This window comes from Coffea arabica, chromosome 5e (genome assembly GCF_036785885.1).
Source record: "Coffea arabica cultivar ET-39 chromosome 5e, Coffea Arabica ET-39 HiFi, whole genome shotgun sequence".
Taxonomy (NCBI): Eukaryota; Viridiplantae; Streptophyta; class Magnoliopsida; order Gentianales; family Rubiaceae; genus Coffea; species Coffea arabica.
In genome coordinates, this window is record NC_092318.1 from 46,441,616 (window position 1) to 46,463,203 (window position 21,588).

Consider the following 21,588-nt stretch of genomic DNA (forward strand, 5'->3'; position numbering starts at 1 on the left):
ACGAGCAATAGGACCACATTGGCTCACAATTTAAATGTGAAGGACCATTTTGGCTGATTTTATATGTAAAGGACTAAAAAAGTGTTTTTGGTAAATGTTAGGGACCAATTTGGTAAATTTCCCTATCTGCATTAATGGAAATAAATCTTTGTTGATAGCGTGCGTGTGTTTATATATATATACTAGGGAGGTGTCCCGCGCAATGCGCGGGCGCTAGGTAAAAGAGTGTAATTGTGCTAAAGTTTTGTATCTGTATGTTGAATAAAATGGTTTTAAAAACTTATTTAAGAATGCAATTAGTGATTGTTCAATTGATGGTTTTTTATATTAGAAACCAGAATATATTTTACTTAAACATTTGATAATATAAAATGTGTTTAATTTGATAATATGAACACGTTTGATAATATTTAACATGTTTTAATATTTTATCTAAACATTTGATTTAAACGTTTGATTTAATTTAAACACATTAAAAATTTTATTTAATTTGTCGGAAAAGTTATGCTATGGATGACTTGACAATTCCAATTCTATTTTTTAAATTAAATTCTTGATTTTTTTTGGACATGTTAGAAATTGAGTTTATTATTAGTGCTGTGCATATGTAAATTTATTAAATTATATGTGAATTAGTATTAGTATATATTATATTTGTATATAGGTTTATTGAATTATATATAGATTAGTATTATATTTTATATTTATTAAATTAAATTATATATTAGAGAGTGTAATTGTGCTAAAGTTTTGTATCTGTATGTTGAATAAAATGGTTTTAAAAAGTTATTTAAGAATGCAATTAGTGATTGTTTGAATAAATATATAGCAAATTACTTAAACACAATTGATGGGTTTTTATATTAGAAACCAGAATACATTTTACTTAAACATTTGATAATATAAAATGTGTTTAATTTGATAATATGAACACATTTGATAATATTAAACATGTTTTAATATTTTATCTAAACATTTGATTTAAACGTTTGGTTTAATTTAAACACATTAAAAATTTTATTTAATTTGTCGGAAAAGTTATGGTATGGATGACTTGACAATTTCAATTATAATCGAGCAATCCGGTTTTTTTAAATTAAATATTTTGATTAAATTCTTGATTTTTTTTGGACATTTTAGAAGTTGAGTTTATTATTAGTGCTGTGCATATGTAAATTTATTAAATTATATGTGAATTAGAATTAGTATATATTATATTTGTATATAGGTTTATTGAATTATATATAGATTAGTATTACATTTTATATTTATTAAATTAAATTATATATTAGAGGGTGTAATTGTACTAAAGTTTTGTATCTGTATGTTGAATAAAATGGTTTTAAAAAGTTATTTAAGAATGCAATTAGTGATTGTTTGAATAAATATATAGCAAATTAGTTAAACACAATTGATGGTTTTTTATATTAGAAACCAGAATACATTTTACTTAAACATTTGATAATATAAAATGTGTTTAATTTGATAATATGAACACATTTGATAATATTAAACATGTTTTAATATTTTATCTAAACATTTGATTTAAACGTTTGATTTAATTTAAACACATCAAAAATTTTATTTAATTTGTCGGAAAAGTTATGGTACTAATCGAGCAATCCGGTTTTTTTAAATTAAATATTTTAATTAAATTCTTGATTTTTTTGGACATTTTAGAAATTGAGTTTATTATTAGTGCTGTGCATATGTAAATTTATTAAATTATATGTGAATTAGTATTAGTATATATAGATTAGTATTATATTTTATATTTATTAAATTAAATTATATATTAGTATTTATATTTTATATGTTTATAATATGTTTGAGTTATTATATGCTTATTACGTGTTGTATTAGCGTAGAAAGGCAGTTAGTTGACGGTGTTAGAATATATCTGGTCTTGACATTTGGATAGCAGCTAGATGTTTTGGTGTGCAGGTGGTATCAGACGTGTAATTTGCAGGGTAGGAGGAGGGTAAAAAGTACAGGAATTCACGGGTGTAGTATTGTTTGTTCCCTACATAGTTGAAGCTGATATAGGGAGAAGTAGTATATATTTGGTACTTGTCTGTAGATAGTTAGTGTGTGCAAATGGCGAGCGGGAGCGCAAGATTTCCCACTGTTCAACTATATTATCCAGAGGTGGACGAAGAGGTTAATCAGGTAGCTGTTGGTCGTGGAGCAGCTTATCCTATGGGAAATGGCTGTCGGAATCGTCCGGCAGAACCGGTTGCACGAGCTCAGGTGGCAAATGTTTTGCTGAAAAATGAATTGTGTGATTTGTTTAAAGAGCTTTACAGGCATCATGATTGGGCTTCAGTTTTGGAAGCTGCGCTTAGGACTGGAAGAGGCTATCCTATCTTGGGGTTGATTGCCAACAGGATGAGGGTGGAAGTGTTAGAAGAAAAGTATTACTTTCCCAGTCCGCCATCTTCTAGTGACATGGGCGGCGAAAGTGATTAAGGAGTTGGAGTTTGGGAAAATGTGTTTGTTAGTTTGGTGTTTGGCGTATGGTTTTTAAGCATTAAGATGTGTTTGTCAGTTTCTGAAGGATATGATAATCGTGTATTTGCTGCATAAAGTAGCGTCATATGTATTTCTGTCTGTTGTATAAAGTACTAATGTTTTGATTTGTATAAGTGTCTTGTGTTTGCCAAGAATATACAAATGCGGCAAAGTAATAAGCAAAGCTTGTGAATTGAACGTGTTTACAGATTTGTATCTGTAAACTGATGAATGTGTATGAAAATTTGCATCTGGATTAAATGCGTAATAAAATGAAGTATATTATCTGATGTTTATCTATAAGATTTGGAACTAATGAATGGTGAATAATTGTAGGATATTGGATTGGATATGATAAAATTGATAGAGGTCTGTGTTTGAAGATGTTTGGATTGGTTAATTTTCAGCTGTTCCATGCAACACATATATAGATGTTTGGACAATGTAATGAGACAGGTTGACTATTGATTGCTTTTGTTTTGGTTCGTAGAAAGAGTAGGGGATTCACGTGTGTATAGTGCTTTTTTGTCTGGTATATATGTGTTTGTTATTATTGTTTGGTTCACATGTCTACAGTATATTTTTGTTTTTTGTATTTGTCTGTTTTTGGTTTCTGATGTACTTGTTCTATATAAATTTGTTAGTTTGGTTGGTATATTGTGATTTGTGTTTGTGATTTTTTCTTGGTTTAAGATGAGTTACACTGATAATCGTATTGGAGTATTGCGTGATTTGCATCCAGGTATTGAGGTTATGTTCAATCGGTTATCACTAAGTGATGTGCGGGGAAATTTGCCTGGCCATACTGAAGATAATGGGATGTTGAGGGGTGCAGATCGAGTTTTAGCAAATAATATTCTACTTAGGAATGAGATATATGATTTGTTCAAATGTTTTTATCGGCATCCAGAGAAAGCTCGTGTGCTGGAAAGTACATTAGGAAATATTGGAGAATTGCCGTTTCTGCAGATAATTGCTGGTCGTATGGAAGTAGAAGTTGAAGAGCAGAGGAAAGCAATTGAAAGTGCTATGGGTGGATTTTCTGATGCAGCTGGGAGAAATTTCTAGCGGATAGCTATGTATGTTTTTATGAGTTTTTATGATTTGTATTATGGAAATGTTTGCTGTTGTACTCTAGTGTATTCCATGTCTAAGTTGGTGGTTAGATACTGTGTTTAGCAACTTTAGTTGGATAATATTTGTACCTGGTGTATTTGTTTTTGTATTTGGTGAGGTGGTAATCAGTTCCATTGTAGTATGGTGTTTGGCTGTTTTGGAAATGAAGGTGCAATGAATAAATGATTGTAAATATCGAATCAGCTTTGACTGATAGCACAAAGCAAAAGAAAGGGAGTGAAGGGAGATTAGTTTCTGTGATGCAAATGTTAATAACTATAAATGAAATTCTGGTACGTTTGGATTTTGAAAAAGCGGAGGTAACAATGTTTAAATAAGAATGTAGGGGAAGTTGCTGAACTGTACAAAATCTGCTGAAACGTTAAAGGATAATATACATTTTACTTAAACAATTGATAATATAAACAAAATGTTTGATAATACAAAATGTGTTTAATTTGATAATATAAAGACATTTGATAATATTAAACACGTTTTAATATTAAACTTGTCGGACAAAGTTCAATTCATGGTTTAAGTTCAATTCTAAACATTGATTATGATTTAAGTGAAATTACTTTAAACGTTATAACACATGATCAAAGGGATTTGAAATTTTTTGGGATTGGTTAAATTTTTTCGACATCCACACAATTGTGGAGTAGAACAAAAAATTTAAAAATCCCGACTGCATAATAACGCTGAAACCCGCAAGCGGGATTCTGTGTTTTCCTATTTCAACGTTAAATCGCTTGTAAACATTCATTTATAATAAATTTTAGATTCTAAAATTTGAAGAGCAAAAGACCACACAATTGTGGAGTAGAACAAAAAATTTAAAAATCCCGACTGCATAATAACGAGAAGAATGCTTGATCCAAATTTTGTTGACAGGTTCAGTGCTGCAATATTTACGTGGCTCAGTATGTTCAATTTACGAGGTTCAGTATGTTCAATTTACGTGCTGCAATATTTACCAGGTTCAGTATGTTCAAAGTCAGAAAATATGTGGAGCATAAGAAATTTCTTATATACTCACTGTGATATGATGATACTTTAATCCGAAGTGTAACAATCAGTGGCATTGTGTCAATTATATTTGCAAGTGCTTGGCCTTCATCTGTTTCATGCTCACCCCATAGTGTTAGGATAACTGGCATCATGCTGTAGTGTATTTGATTGATAGATGAACATTTGTTAGAAGAGATTATTTGTATCAATGTGTGCTGGTTTAGAACTGATATAGAATAAATGGATAGTTTTAGTTACCTTTTATCTATAAGTACCACTTCTCTAGTAGCTGTAGTGGCCCTTTGTATCCGAGGATGAACTTCAGCGACAATGCCTAGGACATCTGATTTTCAATTGTGCTGAGTTATAACTATAATGTGTGCAGTAGCAAGTTAGTAGTAAGATTTGTTGGTTACCTATATCTGTGTTGTCATCCATATGTTGGTAAAATCTTCTATAGGGTGAGAATCTGAACACAGCTGGAATCTGAGGTGGCTCGACTTCATTCACTGCTTGAACAACAGTAGAGTTGTCTATGTACCATGTGCATTGATTTGGATGAGTGGAATACTCTGATGGTGTGTACTCAACTCTAGCATTGCAGAGAATGTATCGCTTGTAAAGTTGGAAATGATTTCGGAAGAACTCAATGTCTGATTTATAAATCATTGCTTCAACTGTTGACCCCTGAGAATAGTCATGGTTGTTTTGATGTCAATGTCAAAATTGAGTAATAAAGAACATGACATAAAATTGAGAATTTGTATTACCTGCTCATCAATTAATATGAGTTTCTGATATCGGTTTCCTGCCTTTGAGAGTAATGGCTTTTGCTTGTCTAGAACCTGAACCATAGTTGTCCAGTTTTGTAGTCCAGGAATTATTTCAGCAAATGAGATGATATTTTTTTCCTCCTGCAACTCATAATATAAGTAGCTAAGTGCTGGATGAAGCGAAAGAAAGGTGTAAAATCATGAATATATACAAATAACTGATATACAAATGGTTAGAACAGTGATTGATAAGCTAAATCTAGTACTTCTGTATATACTATATTTTCTGTAATTGAGTCTTCTTGGTCGTCAAATATTGATGGTTTAATCAGAATTTTAATAGAACTACTATTCTTAGCTCTTGACATTGCTACATATAGCTGTCCATGGGAGAAAACCGGCTCACGCAAATATATGCCGACAAAATCAAGTGTTTGTCCTTGAGCTTTGTTTATTGTCATAGCAAAACAGGGTCGAACAGGAAACTGAATTCGTTCGAATGATACTGGTGAGTCTGAATTATTCTCTGCTCTAAAACAGATTCTGTGAATGAAGACTTCTTTTCCAGCAAATTCTCCACATGTTATGACTGCATGTATAATGTTGGAGCTCAAGGATTTGCATATCAGCCTGGTGCCATTACATAATCCCTGAGGCGGATCGATGTTTCTCAGTAACATGATAGGGCAGTATGGTTTGAGAAGCAGCTTATGAGGAGGGAAACCATTTGGAGTCAAACTGTTTAGCAAATCTTCCATGATTGTCTGCTCAGAGCTATCTATACACTTGTCTCGACTGGTATATTCTTGCAATTGTCCTTTGAACTGTACAATGAGCCTGTGATTAATTTGATCCACAAAGTCATTTTTTGTTGTCAGAATAGCACGATTAATTGCAGAGAAATTGTCCTGGCAAAAAGCGTTCAAATCTGGGAACACTGTGCGGATCAATGTGTTCATTGATTCTTCCTCATTGGTATATCTTATCAGCATTGATGCAGGTATCTGGATAGAATTCTTGGAGATAAATGGCTCTGTTCCATTTCCGATGCGGAGTAGATATTCAGTAAATTCTGCATCATATCTTGCTCTCATATTTTGAGTCAGATGCAACTTATGTAGCTGTGGCCATATGTATGAGTTCACTATACTTGCATCGATAAATTCAGATTTTGATCCTTTTGTTACTACTGGCAAGACTTGACGAAAGTCACCTCCAAAAACAATGACCTTTGATCCAAACAAATTGTTGCAGTCCATTATGTCTCTGAGAATTTTGTCAACACTCTCAATTGAAGTCTTGTGTGTCATTGGAGCTTCATCCCAGATGATCAGAATTGCAGATTGCAGCAGTTTTGCTAATGAGCTTTGTTTACTAATTCTGCATTGCTTATCTCGTGTTCCACTAATTGGTATCTTGAATCTTGAATGAGCTGTCCTTCCACCTGGAAGAATCGAAGCCGCAACTCCACAGGATGCTGTAGCCAGAGCTATGTGTCCTTTTGACCTGATTTCTGCTAGTAGTGCTCGATAAAGGAATGTTTTTCCTGTTCCGCCTGGTCCATCAATGAAAAAGGCTCCTTTTTTTTCAACAAAAACTGCATTTATAATAATATCAAAAACTTTTTTCTGATCAGCATTTAATTGTTCAATTGCTAATAAGTCATGCTCTGGTACAGAGATTGTTGTTTCAGCTATTATATCACGAGTGTTGTTGTTCAAGCTATCAAAATTCATGATATTTGGAACTAAAGCATACTCATTGATATCTTTTCCCATTGATTGTAGGAACTGATTTATCTGGTACAGTACCTGGAAACGAATTTGATCAACTGATACTTGTGGAGTTCTGCTGATATCTTGAGATAATGGCTCTTCAAATTGTTCCCAAAGATACCTGGCATTTGAAGGAGGAAAATGAACAAGTAGTGTGGCAAATAATCTTCTCAAAGTATATGGCATGTGATACATAGCTGCTTCCTGAAGGCATTGTTGTTGTGACTTATCAGACTCAAAGTAACCCCTGAGAATTGCTGCCTCCCGAAAAGTACGTACATATGCTCCATTTATTGTTCTTAAGTCATCGAATGAAGTTGGACTTTTGACATTTGTGAGTAGCAATCTGAGAAAGTATCGTTCTCCTTCCATTGGGTTGGCTGTTACTATCCTACCTATAGAGTCTTTCTGCTTTCTTGGTTCCCATTTCCTCCTTCCTGGATACCAAACAAAGTGCTCAGGAAACTGTTTGTAAGTACATTTGAGATTCTGAGCTAGAGAATCAGTAGAATTCATGTAGAAAAATTCTGTCAACATGGTTCTCTTAGCAAATCTATTTGCTACTATATCACGTAGGTCTTGGTCTTCTCTGAAATTCAATGCTTGACAGTTTTGTAAGTGAAGCTGTAAGTGAATAACAGCAGGATGTATTTGAAACAGCAGGAACCTGTATATTCTCCATATACCTTCCACAGCACAGACCCATCTAGCCGATTGATAGTCTTTGATCTCATCGATTGCACAGACATGACCATCAGAATTCAGCTGATTAGAATCCTGTGAATTGAGTACAAAATGAATCTTGTCATGACCTTTGTAGATATACTTATACATGTACTTTACTGCCTTGACTGTAGAGCAGATTTCCACGTTCAGATGGCAGTTGAATTTTGCAAGAAGGTAAGGATTGTATGGAACAACCCATCTGTTATCAAGCTCATGTCCACGGACCATCATTTTGTATCCATTGTTTCTTCTTCGATAAGTAGGGTATGTGTTATCTCCATGAAAAGTCTTATCGGCAAATGGTTTTGGATAATTATTCCTGCATTTTTTCTGATGTTCTCCTCGCATACAAACATTGGTTGGATTTCTTTTTCCACAAGGGCCATGAATCATGTGTCTGCGAACCATGTTGAAAAGATGTGGATTTTTGCTTTCATCTGGAATCTCTGCACTAACTATTCTGTCATAAGAATCTGTCGAGTAAAGTTTTGAACATGGCTTCAAAATTATAAGGAAATGAGCATGAGGTAAACCGCGTTTCTGGAACTCTATGACATATGTGTAAGCAGCAACAGATCCGAATATTTCTTTCTTGAATAACTCCTGTTTTAAAACATCAAGCTTTGCGTGAAAGATTCGAGTGAGCAGGTCCGGCCTGTTATGTGCTTCATCTGTTGAAAGCATGAGATTCTTTATCTCTGGCCATGAAGGATTGCAAGTCATTGTAATGAATAAATCTGGTTTGCCAAATTTCTGGACCAAAGCCATAGCATCAACATATCTCCTTCTCATGTCTCGAGGGCCTCCTATGAATGAAGCTGGAAGGACTACTCGTTGGCCTACTTTTGAAGCTTGGCATTGACCTGTTATAACACTATCCATTACGCCTTGCAGCTGCTCTCTCCTTATGAATTCTTGTTTGCTTTTATAGTAATCCAATCTCTGACTTTCAATTTTGATGTACATATCCACAACATATTGCTGAAGTAATCTACCAGTGTTAAGTATGTTTGGAGAATATTTGTCTCTGATCTGCAATTTATAAGCATAATATTCTCGCATTGACACAAATTCACCATTGTTTTCAGGATCATTGGAAACTGAAAGTTACAAAAATAAGGTATAAGTAACTGGTTTCACTATATGAAGTTGCATACATTGATAAGATATAGGATCATGTGAGACTAATCGAAGATAATGCGAGTAGTATGTTCTCAAAACAAGTAATTCAGGATCAGTAATTATGTAAGCAAGATGTGAGCAATGTACATAAGTAATGTATAAGACATTTGCATATAGATAATGTATTAGTTATTCATCTTAGGAATACCTTCTTCTTCAGCAGATATCATGTCTTCAGCAGATTTGAAATTGGTGAGGACAGCAGTAGGTTTGTTTCTCTGAACAGATCTTTTTCTCTTTTTGGCATTTTCTCTGACAAATCTTCTGATTCCAGGATGCCAGCCTGTTTCACCAAGTGCAAATAATAGTGGATATTGGAGAGGATCGTAACAGCCATAATAGTACTGGACGAGGTGATCCCTTCCTTCTTTTGTATAAATTTTAATGTGTCTAGCATAACTTGTTCCTGAACTCTCTGTTTCTGTCCAAAGAGCTGCAACCTGAGAAGCTGTTGGATGGTTGAATACTCGTTGATCATTCTGTGAATGTGATTTCAGGACTATCTGATATGAATCCAAATTTGGAACGTTTCTTAGACTGCGCAGAAAACATGCGTATGGATTAGACTTCATGACTTCCATGATCTTCATTACTATACTCTCTGTTAATCTTTCTGAAACTGCCATTCTGTTTTGAAGCTCATGATCTGTATCATGAAAATACAGTTGCAGATATAATCCAGATCCTCCATGTGGAATAAGGTCTTTGATAAAGTGATAGCTTTGTCCTTGAACTTTGAAGGTATAAATGCCATTTGTTCTCTTGCAAAGTGATTTATCATAGTGTACACCAAAGGAAGTAAAGGCAAACATATTATTATATGTTCTGACATATGTACGAAAGGATAAAGCTTCATCAGAATGACCAGTGAACAATTCTACAAGAATATCTGGCAATTTATTCTCATGGAGAACTACTTGTCCGTCTGAGCAACAGAAATTGGGTGTCTCAGAGTGCATTTTTTTCCCTCCACAGTACTGACAATCAGCTTTTGCAGGTAATCTATCTGCCTGATGATTAATAAATTTGAGTGCATGAACTCCATCAACAGGCTGATTACCTATAGATTTAGCAATTAGTTCAGCTAAACTAAAGGTTGGAACTGAACATAAGGAGGTAAAAGAGGAACAATCAGTGATTTGTAATCTGTACCTCTGTTTTTTTTCTTTTTGTTATTAATAGCTTTCACTTGTTTCGCTGATGAATGCTTTTTGCCTGAATGATTCAAGTATATATAATTAGAAGCAGAGGCCATAAGCTTTATACATGTAGTGGTAGTAATATGATCAAGGTATTTGTATGAATAGAAGTGGTTTGAGGTTACATAATGCATACTGAAGTTTTCTGATCAACATCAGAAGCAATTAAACAATTTAATATATTTTAATGAGATGGTTATTTGATGGATTTTTTATGGCAAATTAGTTTACAACAATAGTGAGAAATAAGAAACTTGAGTGAGAAATAAGAAACAATAGTGAGAAATGAGAATCGTCAAGCAGCTCATATGGTAATTTGAGTTTTTCTATATACAAGATAGTAAATTCAGATCAAAGCTAATAACCTGCAATTCTTCTTGTTTTAGCAGAACAATTATCAGGGACTTGATACAGCTGGTACATTGGGAGGATAGCTGACAAATCTGTTCAAGGTAAAGTTCATGGAATTGTTAGACACAATCGCAGTAGGAATTTTTTTAAAAAGCTCAAAGAACATTTGACCTGAAGTTTGTTCAGCTATTTCTGTCAAGAATTTGTAGCAGTTCATGCATATGAATGATTTATCTGAAAAGTAAACAAGAATACTAATATAACTGATCATGATAATGTTGATGGTTATATATAAGAAGCAATAATCAATGATTAATTTCGAAGCTTAAATCACCTGCATTGTGCAGCATGTCAGTAGCTACGCATGTATGTTGTGTACCACAGTTAGAAGCAGATCCTACGTATAAAAATTAGAGATGGAGTATTGTATCAATAGAATACTGTTTATGATTTGAGTAAGAAAGATATATCAAAAACAAAGTACACCATGTACCTTTCTCATAGCTTGAGAAGCAAGAAATCTGTTCCTTTAATTTTCTACCCAACTGAGCAGAAGCTAGTTCATCACTGTTATTTGCAGAGGGAGAAATCCGAATACCAGGTTTTGGAGCACCTATTACAATAGACAGAGTTCAGATTGGTTGCATGAATATTATAAAAAAAATGAAATTCACATTGGATAACAAACAATGCACAGTCTAATTTACTACAATATAGCAAGAAACACTAATACATATACAACTAAGTTGACATGAATTCATTGATTTAAAGTAGATAGAAATGGTACCTGTAAAGTGTTCTGTAAAATGAGAGTGTGAGAATTCACTGCGTGAATCGCCTGAAAGTCAGGTAGAAAAATTTGCAATTCAATATATACAAAAGTAGGGGTTGGAATTCTAAGAAAAGTTGGTAAAGGGAAAAAAATTCTATGACTAACCTTGATTACAACCAATAATTCCATGAACATTGTCATTGAGTTTGGAAGTTTGAGAACCAATAGCTTGGATAACTTTATCATTCAAAGCTAGTCATCAACAAAATAAGGGAAATAGACAGGTTATGATAAATATCCTATGCACATACAGATTATGAGAATATAGTAAGAGTTTTTTAATCACTATGTACCATGAGAACATTGTTGAGGAGAAAGGCTACGGATAACAGATGCAGAAACTGGTGATTGAGAAGCTTCTTGAAATTGTTGTGGCAAGGACTTGGAAAGTATTTTCTCCAATTTTTTTCTGTGATAAGCTTCTCTGTTTTTTTTGCGCTGAGCCTGTTTCTCTTCGACAGATAGAGCAGCAAATTTTTCTCTTTTTTTACGATTTCGCTTATCCTTTTTCTCACGAAGTTTATCAGGATCATCCGTTATGGATAGCTTGGAGCAGCTCATGTTTTTTATACATATATACCAAGCAACAAACAAAGATAGACAGAGGAAAATCTATGCGTATGGACAGATATATATTGTTTATATATATATCGATAGATAGGTATATAAGTGGTGATGTGCAAGGAACAAACTATTCAGCTAAAAAGGATGAAGACTATCAGTACAGATGGAATGAGCTATGAACTAAATATATTAAAAAACAATAAAAAACCAGTTGAACGAAGGAAAGAGAGTAGAAAACCTCCATGGAGACAGCAGACGAAGCTTATCAAAGTATCTCTGCTACTGCGTATTATAAGAAATTGGAGCACCTCAGTACAGATTAAAATAAAAGAAATTTCTAGTTGCATGGAATAGCTGAAAAACTCATGTGAACTAAGTTTGGATTAGCATAAGAAAATACCTGATTCGAAGCAAGCTGTATGAAGCAAGTTGTAAGATGCAAGATGCGCTGTAATTTGCATGTAAACTGGTTTTTTGAACGTAGCAAATTGTTTGCATGAAATCTCTGGTGCCAATGTATTCATCGATGATCAGTAAAAAACAAGAAATATGCAAAATCGAGACAAAGAATCTGGAAATGACAAATATAGCCAACCTTAGGAAGAAAGTGGTCCACAAAATAAGCATCAGAATGACTAAAACAGTAAAAAATAGATGGTAGTGGGAGACAAGTGATTTAACCCCTATGACACATGATTGAACTCTTTGGTCAAAATTGAGGAATAAAGTATATCTCATGTTTATCACATATGCATATAAAAAAAATATATCCACTTATCACTTATCACTTAATAAATATATAAATTTATCTAGTTGTTCTCTTATATCCACCATAATTCTAGATATTTTTTAATGCCTATTAGCTTTATCAATTTATCAATTTTTTAAAATAAATATATAGATGGTTATCCTTATATTAGAAACCCCTTAAACACAAGTGATGGTTTTTTATATTAAAAACCAGAATACATTTTACTTAAACAATTGATAATATAAACAAAATGTTTGATAATACAAAATGTGTTTAATTTGATAATATAAAGACATTTGATAATATTAAACACGTTTTAATATTAAACTTGTCGGACAAAGTTCAATTCATGGTTTAAGTTCAATTCTAAACATTGATTATGATTTAAGTGAAATTACTTTAAACGTTATAACACATGATCAAAGGGATTTGAAATTTTTTGGGATTGGTTAAATTTTTTCGACATCCACACAATTGTGGAGTAGAACAAAAAATTTAAAAATCCCGACTGCATAATAACGCTGAAACCCGCAAGCGGGATTCTGTGTTTTCCTATTTCAACGTTAAATCGCTTGTAAACATTCATTTATAATAAATTTTAGATTCTAAAATTTGAAGAGCAAAAGACCACACAATTGTGGAGTAGAACAAAAAATTTAAAAATCCCGACTGCATAATAACGCTGAAACCCGCAAGCGGGATTCTGTGTTTTCCTATTTCAACGTTAAATCGCTTGTAAACATTCATTTATAATAAATTTTAGATTCTAAAATTTGAAGAGAAAAAGCCTTTTTTCCTTCTCCATCCACACAGCTCTGAAGTACAACAGAAGCTATGAAAGCCAGCTGCACAGCCAGCAGTCGGATGTTCAAATCACCGCAAAAGCTGAAGCAGCAGTGGGAGCAGTCAACTCACATCAAATGCTTGGCTCCAATTTAGCAAGAGCGGTCCCACCACTCAACGTACAAAACAGCAGCCCAAGGTACAAGAGCTTAAAGCAAACGGATGCACTCGAAATCCCCAACAGTAGAAGCACAAAGTGCTTCTTATATATAGTATAGATATAGATATAGATATAGATATATATAGTATAGCTATATATATATATATATATATATATATAATATATGCATGTATGTATATGTATATGTATATGTGTATAAATATATATATGTATATCAAATATATATACATTTATATATATGTATATGTGTGTGTATATAGAAATAAAACTGTACAATGTTCACCTTCTAACTAGTAATTTGAATTTATCCCTTATTCAGGGTTTGAGTTATCCATGTAGGGAATGTTAACGAAAATAAACTTAAGAAATTGAATTATGCTTGCTGATGAATATGCATACACTCGGTGAGGCATCCTAATTTACGTGACCAATTGGCCAACCTATATTTAAAAGAAAATCTATGTAAACAAGTAAAAATATTTAATTAGGTCGAATCATAATCTAACTATATGTTAATTTATATTCACAAATTTTGTCTAGCTCTAAAGATTTCGGCTTGGAATTGGATTTCCTATTATTTACTTCGAACTTTATTAAAATCCTTAACCACTTTGCTACTTCTTGACGTAAATGCAAATGAGTTGTAATTTAAAGTGCAATTTCCAAAGTTGACATTGCCTTTAGAAAAAATAGAAAAATGATTTGTGTTACATTCCAAATTGTTCCTTAAATTTAGATAAATATTTTCGCACTTAGGGCTTCCATAATTCACATCCTAAATTTTTCTTTTCTAAAATGACTTTTTTCTAAATATTAAAAAAAAAACTTTTGTGCCTGGAGCTTTCATAGTTCAGATTATATGACATCACTCAAATTAATCAATTACTGATAAATTTTGTTTCCTCTAAATAAGTAAATTCTATGGCAGTTAAATTTACGAGCACAAAATTAGTTTATTCTATTCCTAATTTGCTTTTGGAACAAAACCTAATTAGATTTTCGAACAACAAAAACACAAAAGAAGTCAAATCTAACATTCATCACATATAGCATAGTCCAAGTAGTGCTAGAATATATTAAAAAAAAAAAGAGATTGTTTTTAAATTATGGCTCTCAACGTACTCATTTGGATATATAAATTACATCTAATTTACAAATTCACATTTACTATATCACTATATTTAAATAATGTTTAGAACTAATTTTATTTTTGCCAAAAAAATTAATACTTGAAGCCCTTATATTTGATTATCCATTAGCCAAGCTCTAGAGGGGTAGTGGTCCAACAACAACAGTACTAGGTGCATGTCGGACAATAATTTGTCACATTTTCTTAACCTAAATGACAACTCAAGAAGTCTAGTCCAATGCCGTTAAAGAAAATTGAACAGTTACTATTAGATGAGCACTTTCCAGCTACATCCAAGAAACGTGTTGCTAGATCTCTAACCCCTTTGCTTCTCCTGTTTCCATCTTGCTCTGCTGCTACTGCTACTTTTAAACTTGCAGTAAAAGCCTTCGAAATTTGTCGGCAGGGAAGCAAATCCTTAATTTTTCTGAGATAAGCTAGTATGTAGTGAAAAGGGCTCAGCTGTTTTTTATTCTTTCTTTTTTCTGAAATTAGAGGATACGATTTGAAATAGAATGAGGAGGAGAGGGCCAGATTTTAGACGGCCGGCTAGGCGGCGGCTTTCGAACGTATTTTGGTTGACCCTTATTGGGTTGCTAATTTTGCTGTTTATTGTTTTTCTTAGCAGAGATAGCCATCAACCCACCTCGAGATCGCCTTATACCAAGGTAAATTTGGATTCAAATTTATATCTTTTTAAGAAAAAATGGAAATTGGGTTTTATCTGCTTTCTTGAAATATGAAGAAAAGTAATAGTAATTTAAGCTCTGCTGAGAGATATAATGTGCAGATTAAGGTTCTTATTGTTTTGATTAATTAGTACATTAGAGTTTAGTATCGTGAATTGCTCTTACATGTGTTTCTTCTGCTTCTTGTTCTGTTGGTGGGTTTTGGTCGAAATTGAATTGTGCTGTTATCTCTGAGCTTATGAAGTAATTAAAGTTAGCTGCTTTTTTAGTTCATGGAGAAGCTGACACAGACTGTCTTGTGGCAAAATTTCTTGAAGGAGACTGGGGATGTGGTTTTTTTTTTTTTTTTTTTTGTAATGCTGGAATGGGGAATCATTTGATTCTTTTTGTCTTAATATGTAAGATGTAGTAGCTCAGATTATTGCTCAAACAAATACAAAAATTTAAAACATAAACAAAAATTTTAAAAAAATAAAAACAGAAAACAAAAGTTGCTTAGATTATTGTTAGATGTAGAACATTATCACATGAACAAGTGCTGGTAGTTAGTTATTTGTCGCATAGAATTGCTAAAAAGAAAGGTAAATATGAGATCTTAAGAGGCTAGGTTTCTAATTTTGTGAAGGAGTTGCATGCGAGTTTGCATAATGTGTGGAAAACTGGCTGCTTTAATTGATTGAATTCAGAAGTATATATAGGAAATACATGAAACAAAAGGAGAAACCGGAACATTAGAAGGGTCAAGAAAAGTGGTGATGCTAGATATTAAACAAGTTGAAAGCTTTTGGGAACGATTTGATGCAGATAAGCAGTATTAAAGGATAGGACATGTTATTAAATGTGGCTTCTTGTTACTCGGAAAGGAAACAGAAGACTGTCAGTAAAATATACCTTGAAGCTTAGAAATTAAACGTGCCGAGTTCAGGCTTGAAATGCCTGTCGGTCTGTTTGACATAAATCCCCAGGTGCAAGCAGTATTTGCATCTTTTTCTAGGCAAGGTAGTGAAAGTGGTTATTATTAACAAACTAAAAGCAAATCTGGGTGAACTGAAGCTGATGTGAATGGTTTATGTTTATGTCTATCAACATTCAATATTGAAAATCTATTCAAAAATGCTGATCATGGATAATTGAATACCAATTATATCTTTTTGTACTGACTACTTATATAGCAGCTTGTTGATGTGCCTCAAGTTTGAGTGTATTTTTCTGCCACTTGTATGAGGTCAAAATGAATGCTTGTAAAGTCTCCTTGTGCAAATAATATTGAAGCTGACGCTGAAAACTGTTGTGGGAAATGAGCAAGTGGGCTTTTTGTTCTTTTAGTCGCATTTTGGTTGCTCAGAGAAGTGTCTTGTTTCCAGCTGTAGGATATATAATTAGGATTCTATTGTTCTTGAATAAAATTGACAGATGTTCAAATTTTTTAAGTTTAATGTGATATTGATGTGGTATTAATTTGAATAAATGGCATGCAATTCATGATTATTTCAAACATAATAACAGTAATATGTAGACTGATAGTGGTAGTAGTGGTGGTGGCACGTTTCTGCCAAGGTTACTACGAAATAGGGTTGAGATGCATGAATCTCCATCTGCAGACAACACGTCTACTTACAGAAAGAGATGAAAATGCTTTTTGACTTAGAAGAGTGTAGCTCACTGCAGGCTTTTCTGTTTCATCTAGTGCTGTTACCTTCTTGAGTGGAACCCCAGGAATCCATCTATTATGCCATACTTTGCAAACAGATTTGAATTGAGTACAGATATCATCCTGAATGTCACATTTATATTGTTGGATACAGAACTTTTAATGTGACTGAAATGCCAAGCGACCTTGTTTGGACTACAAGAACTGCTTTTGTCTACCTTTATCCACTTGTGTAACCATTCTATGACTGTGGTGCCACATTACCAACTTGAAGGTTTGAGGAGAATTTAGTCTGTGATCTTATTGATGATAATAACAGTAACACCTTATGAGGAAACTAGTGCTGTTGCTTATTAGACTTTGACGTGTTTGACACTTGCATCACTTTTCAAGAATCTCATACTGAAATCTAATAAATCGGGAAAGCACTAGAATTTCCTGATGTAAGATATTTTAATATAACAAATTTGGAAAGTGGAATTAAATTATTCAATGAACTAGGAAAGCACAGAATTTTCCTAATGTAAACCTGGACTCTATTGATTTAATAGAGTTAAAAAAGTATAATTAAACTATTTCTGGAATAAGCAGGGCTGATTTTCTCTTAAAATCGTTTTGCATGGCTGATTTTTTCTTGGAATCCTTTTGCATGGCTGATTTTCGGATGTATCTGGAGAAGTGTCATCTGGACAGTTTACAAGTAATCATATTTGAATTTTTTTTCCTCTCATGTCGCACTTTCAGCATCTTTCTTGCGTGAACTTTTGCATAATTATTGTTTGCTTCCGGATTTTAATATGTGATACATGGTAGGTTGCACTACAAGAAAGATGAGGAACAGTTGAAATATGTGACCTTATTTGTTTTATGTGAAGATAAAGCATGATATTTAAAAGAAACTAGGAATCTTGTGGCTTACTTAGACTTGTTGAGTTTTTCTTGTCTGATATCATAGAATTTATAGGTCCATGAACTTGATGAACTTCCTTAGAAAACATTGATGTATTATTCGTATGTAGATTACATGTAGACACTTGATTGCATGTGCACGTGGGATGATAATGCTTGGATCTATGTTGTTTTTGTTTGAACTCAACTCTCCCTTAGGATTTGAGGATTATTCTCTTTCTTCTCAGTTAGTTGGATTGCTGTTTTTGCCTAGTGCCTTCCTTATAAGTTTGGACTTGAAAATCATTTTTCCTCTTTTTTTTTTTTCTCTCTTGGTTCTGCAGAAATCATTTAGACATGACAGAACCATAGAAGGCCTTAACGTTACTGAAGAAATGTTGAGCCCAGACTCAGTTGCAAGACAACTTAATGATCAGATTTCTCTTGCCAAGGCCTTTGTTGTAATTGCAAAAGAAAGCAACAACCTCCAACTTGCATGGGAACTCAGTGCTCAAATCCGCAATTCACAAATCCTTCTTTCAAATGCTGCCTTGAGAAGAACTCCCTTGACTACTGGAGAATCAGAAACTACAATTCGTGATATGGCCCTCTTGCTTTACCAAGCACAACAACTACATTATGACAGTGCAACAATGATCATGAGACTGAAAGCTAAAATCCAGGGGCTTGAAGAACAGATGAATTCCGTCAATGAAAAGAGTTCAAAGTTTGGACAAATAGCTGCTGAAGAAGTCCCCAAGAGTTTGTATTGCCTTGGTGTTCGGCTGACAACTGAATGGTTCAAGAACTCAAATCTACAGAGAATACTACATGATAAAAGGCAATTAGCCGCAAAACTGGAAGATAATAATCTTAATCATTTTTGCGTCTTCTCTGACAATGTCCTTGCAACTTCAGTTGTTGTGAATTCAACAGCTTTAAATTCTAAGGATCCTGGTAAGGTAGTCTTCCACCTCGTTACTGATGAGGTGAACTATGCTGCAATGAAGGCCTGGTTCACCATGAATAGCTTCCGTGGAGTTACAGTTGATGTCCAGAAGTTTGAAGACTTCAGCTGGTTAAATGCTTCTTATGTTCCTGTTCTTAAACAGCTTCAAGACTCTGAAACTCAGAGTTATTATTTCTCTGGCAGTATCGACGATGGCCGAACACCAATTAAGTTCAGGAATCCCAAGTACCTTTCTATGCTTAACCACCTGAGGTTCTATATCCCAGAGGTTTTTCCTGCACTGAAGAAGGTGGTGTTTCTAGATGATGACATTGTAGTTCAGAAGGATCTGTCTCCTTTGTTCTCCATTGATCTAAATGGCAACGTTAATGGTGCGGTTGAGACGTGCATGGAGACATTCCATAGATACCACAAATACCTAAACTATTCTCATCCTCTGATACGTGCACACTTTGACCCTGATGCCTGTGGGTGGGCGTTCGGGATGAATGTGTTTGACTTGGTAGAGTGGAGGAAGAGGGATGTTACAGGAATTTATCACTACTGGCAGGAAAAAAATGTAGATAGGACATTGTGGAAACTTGGCACACTTCCACCTGGATTGCTGACCTTCTATGGATTGACACAGCCACTAGATCTTTCTTGGCATGTGTTAGGTTTGGGCTACACCAATGTAGACCCTCACGTGATAGAAAACGGGGCTGTGTTGCATTTCAACGGGAACTCAAAACCATGGTTGAAGATTGGGATGGAGAAGTATAAACCCCTGTGGGACAAATATGTTGATTATGGTCATCCTCTACTACAACAGTGCAACGTTCATTGAGTTGCAGTCCTGGTGATTCATCCCTTGCAAGGTATATTGGGGCTCATTGAGGACCCTTTTTTTCCTTTAATGCCGAGAATATTCACACGAGTTGTATCAGGTCTTGCAGGGATATAGTGCTTGTAATCTAGGAACATAGCTGTAGTGCCTGAACTGTTGTTGTATTCTTTCTCTATCTTGGGTACAAGTTACACAGTCTACCTGTTCAGTAGCATTTGTCCATTATGATTTCAAATTCATGAAGTTCTACATTGACCAGATTTCTTTGTTGGATACTGATACACAAGATACTCTGTTTGGAAGCACAATGTTGGCCTGCAATTGGCATCAGTTGTTTGTATTCTCAGGTTGACATTGTAAAAGAAGAAGCATTAGTTGTCTGGCCTTGATACACAAGGCCATACAGTAATCATTTGTAATGATTCTTTGAAAATAGGAGTAAACATACTCAAACTATGAATTTTGTTTTTCATTATAGCTCTAAAACTTCAAGAAATATCCTTAAGTTCTTTTCTGTTAAATGTTAGTAAAAAGTTGGTTCTTGTTTTAGGTAATAACCCAATAAGCTAAAGCCACCATGTCAGTCAAAATAAAATTTAAAAACGTCCCTTAGAAATTAAATAAATATAAACAGTCTGATAACTCAAGCCAATGAGGTCGTTGTAGTATAGTGGTAAGTATTTTCGCCTGTCACTCATTTTAACTCCTGACAATCTTTCTCATAAATTTCATATCAAAGAAAAAGAGAATCAATAAATTTTTAAATCACTTAGTCCCATGGAATCTATCACTGACTCGGAATATAATGAAAATTTGCTTTGCTTGAAGTTGTGCAGTGATGTAACAGATGTGTGAAAGAATAATTTAGATAGACAATTTTTATTAATATCTCACCATGCACCTCCTCATATTGCCAAATGTCTCTCTATATCCACTTCTAATCTCATCATTCACTTTCTAAAGATATACAAATCTTATAAGTTATAATAAGCTTCCTCCAACATCAACAGCCAATCAGTTTCAATCTCTGCAACCGAAAAAAAAAAAAAAGAATTGAAATGCCGGCTAATCTAATTGACAGAATCCTGAAAAAACTACTCCATTCTTATTAAAACTTCTTGTTTTGTCTTCTGCACAAACATCCATATGTTAATCTCTCCAAATCTTCAACAATCATTCAAACACTCAAAAACTTGTCACTAATGAAATATCAAGCTAGCCCTTTGCCTTCAACAAGGTCATTGCAATTAGGCTTGGTTTTGGAAACCTTAATTGGCTTGTTTTTTCACATAAAAATGGTTAAATATAGGGTCTCTTCTAAGTTGTTATAGATTTTGCAAAAATCTAATTAGTTAATTAACAAAAGCTGCTCATGCAAATATGTTAGACTTTAGTTTTTGATTGTTCTATTGTAAACTTATTTTACAGGGTCATCAAATAAAAAAGTGAAACAATCGAATGAAATTATACTCTAGTAGTTAAAGACAAGTCTACATATATTGATTCTACGTGCTTTTGTAGATTATATAATCGCTAACTTCATTTGATTTGTTCGTTGCGAAAGGTCAAACCTAATTAGAGACAAGAGTCCACACCAAATATCTTCTATTCTTACTAGAAGTGTAGAATTGTAGGATGAGTTAATCTTACATACAATAAAAGTGTATACATGATCATGAT

At 33.6% G+C, this 21,588-nt stretch overlaps 2 protein-coding genes across 2 annotated transcripts; one reads left to right on the forward strand and one right to left on the reverse strand.

Moving 5' to 3' along the window:
• Positions 1 to 4,579: 4,579 nt before the first annotated feature.
• On the reverse strand, positions 4,580 to 12,037 carry LOC140007076 (uncharacterized). Its single transcript, XM_072049782.1, has 14 exons — positions 11,770 to 12,037; positions 11,582 to 11,668; positions 11,432 to 11,482; positions 11,138 to 11,257; positions 10,979 to 11,041; positions 10,816 to 10,878; positions 10,659 to 10,736; positions 9,243 to 10,196; positions 5,678 to 9,012; positions 5,409 to 5,552; positions 5,055 to 5,325; positions 4,897 to 4,981; positions 4,683 to 4,791; positions 4,580 to 4,591 (listed from the first exon to the last, which is right to left on the reverse strand). Exons 1-14 carry the CDS (start codon positions 12,035 to 12,037, stop codon positions 4,580 to 4,582), a joined length of 5,640 nt encoding a protein of 1,879 aa, XP_071905883.1.
• A 3,212-nt stretch (positions 12,038 to 15,249) lies between these two features.
• LOC113688464 (probable galacturonosyltransferase 10) lies at positions 15,250 to 20,166 on the forward strand. Its single transcript, XM_027206283.2, has 2 exons — positions 15,250 to 15,552; positions 18,457 to 20,166. The coding sequence occupies exons 1-2, from the start codon at positions 15,400 to 15,402 to the stop codon at positions 19,906 to 19,908; spliced, it is 1,605 nt and encodes a 534-aa protein (XP_027062084.1). The 5' UTR covers positions 15,250 to 15,399; the 3' UTR covers positions 19,909 to 20,166.
• Positions 20,167 to 21,588: the final 1,422 nt, after the last annotated feature.

Excerpts from the sequence above, each read along its gene's own strand:
- LOC140007076 (XM_072049782.1), bottom strand. The coding sequence starts at position 12,037 with ATGAGCTGCTCCAAGCTATCCATAACGGATGATCCTGATAAACTTCGT. Across the intron at positions 10,879-10,978 it reads TGACATGCTGCACAATGCAG|ATAAATCATTCATATGCATG; the intron begins GTGATTTAAGCT and ends TTTACTTTTCAG. Across the intron at positions 5,553-5,677 it reads AAAATATAGTATATACAGAA|GAGGAAAAAAATATCATCTC; the intron begins GTACTAGATTTA and ends TATGAGTTGCAG.
- LOC113688464 (XM_027206283.2), top strand. The coding sequence starts at position 15,400 with ATGAGGAGGAGAGGGCCAGATTTTAGACGGCCGGCTAGGCGGCGGCTT. Across the intron at positions 15,553-18,456 it reads CGAGATCGCCTTATACCAAG|AAATCATTTAGACATGACAG; the intron begins GTAAATTTGGAT and ends TTGGTTCTGCAG.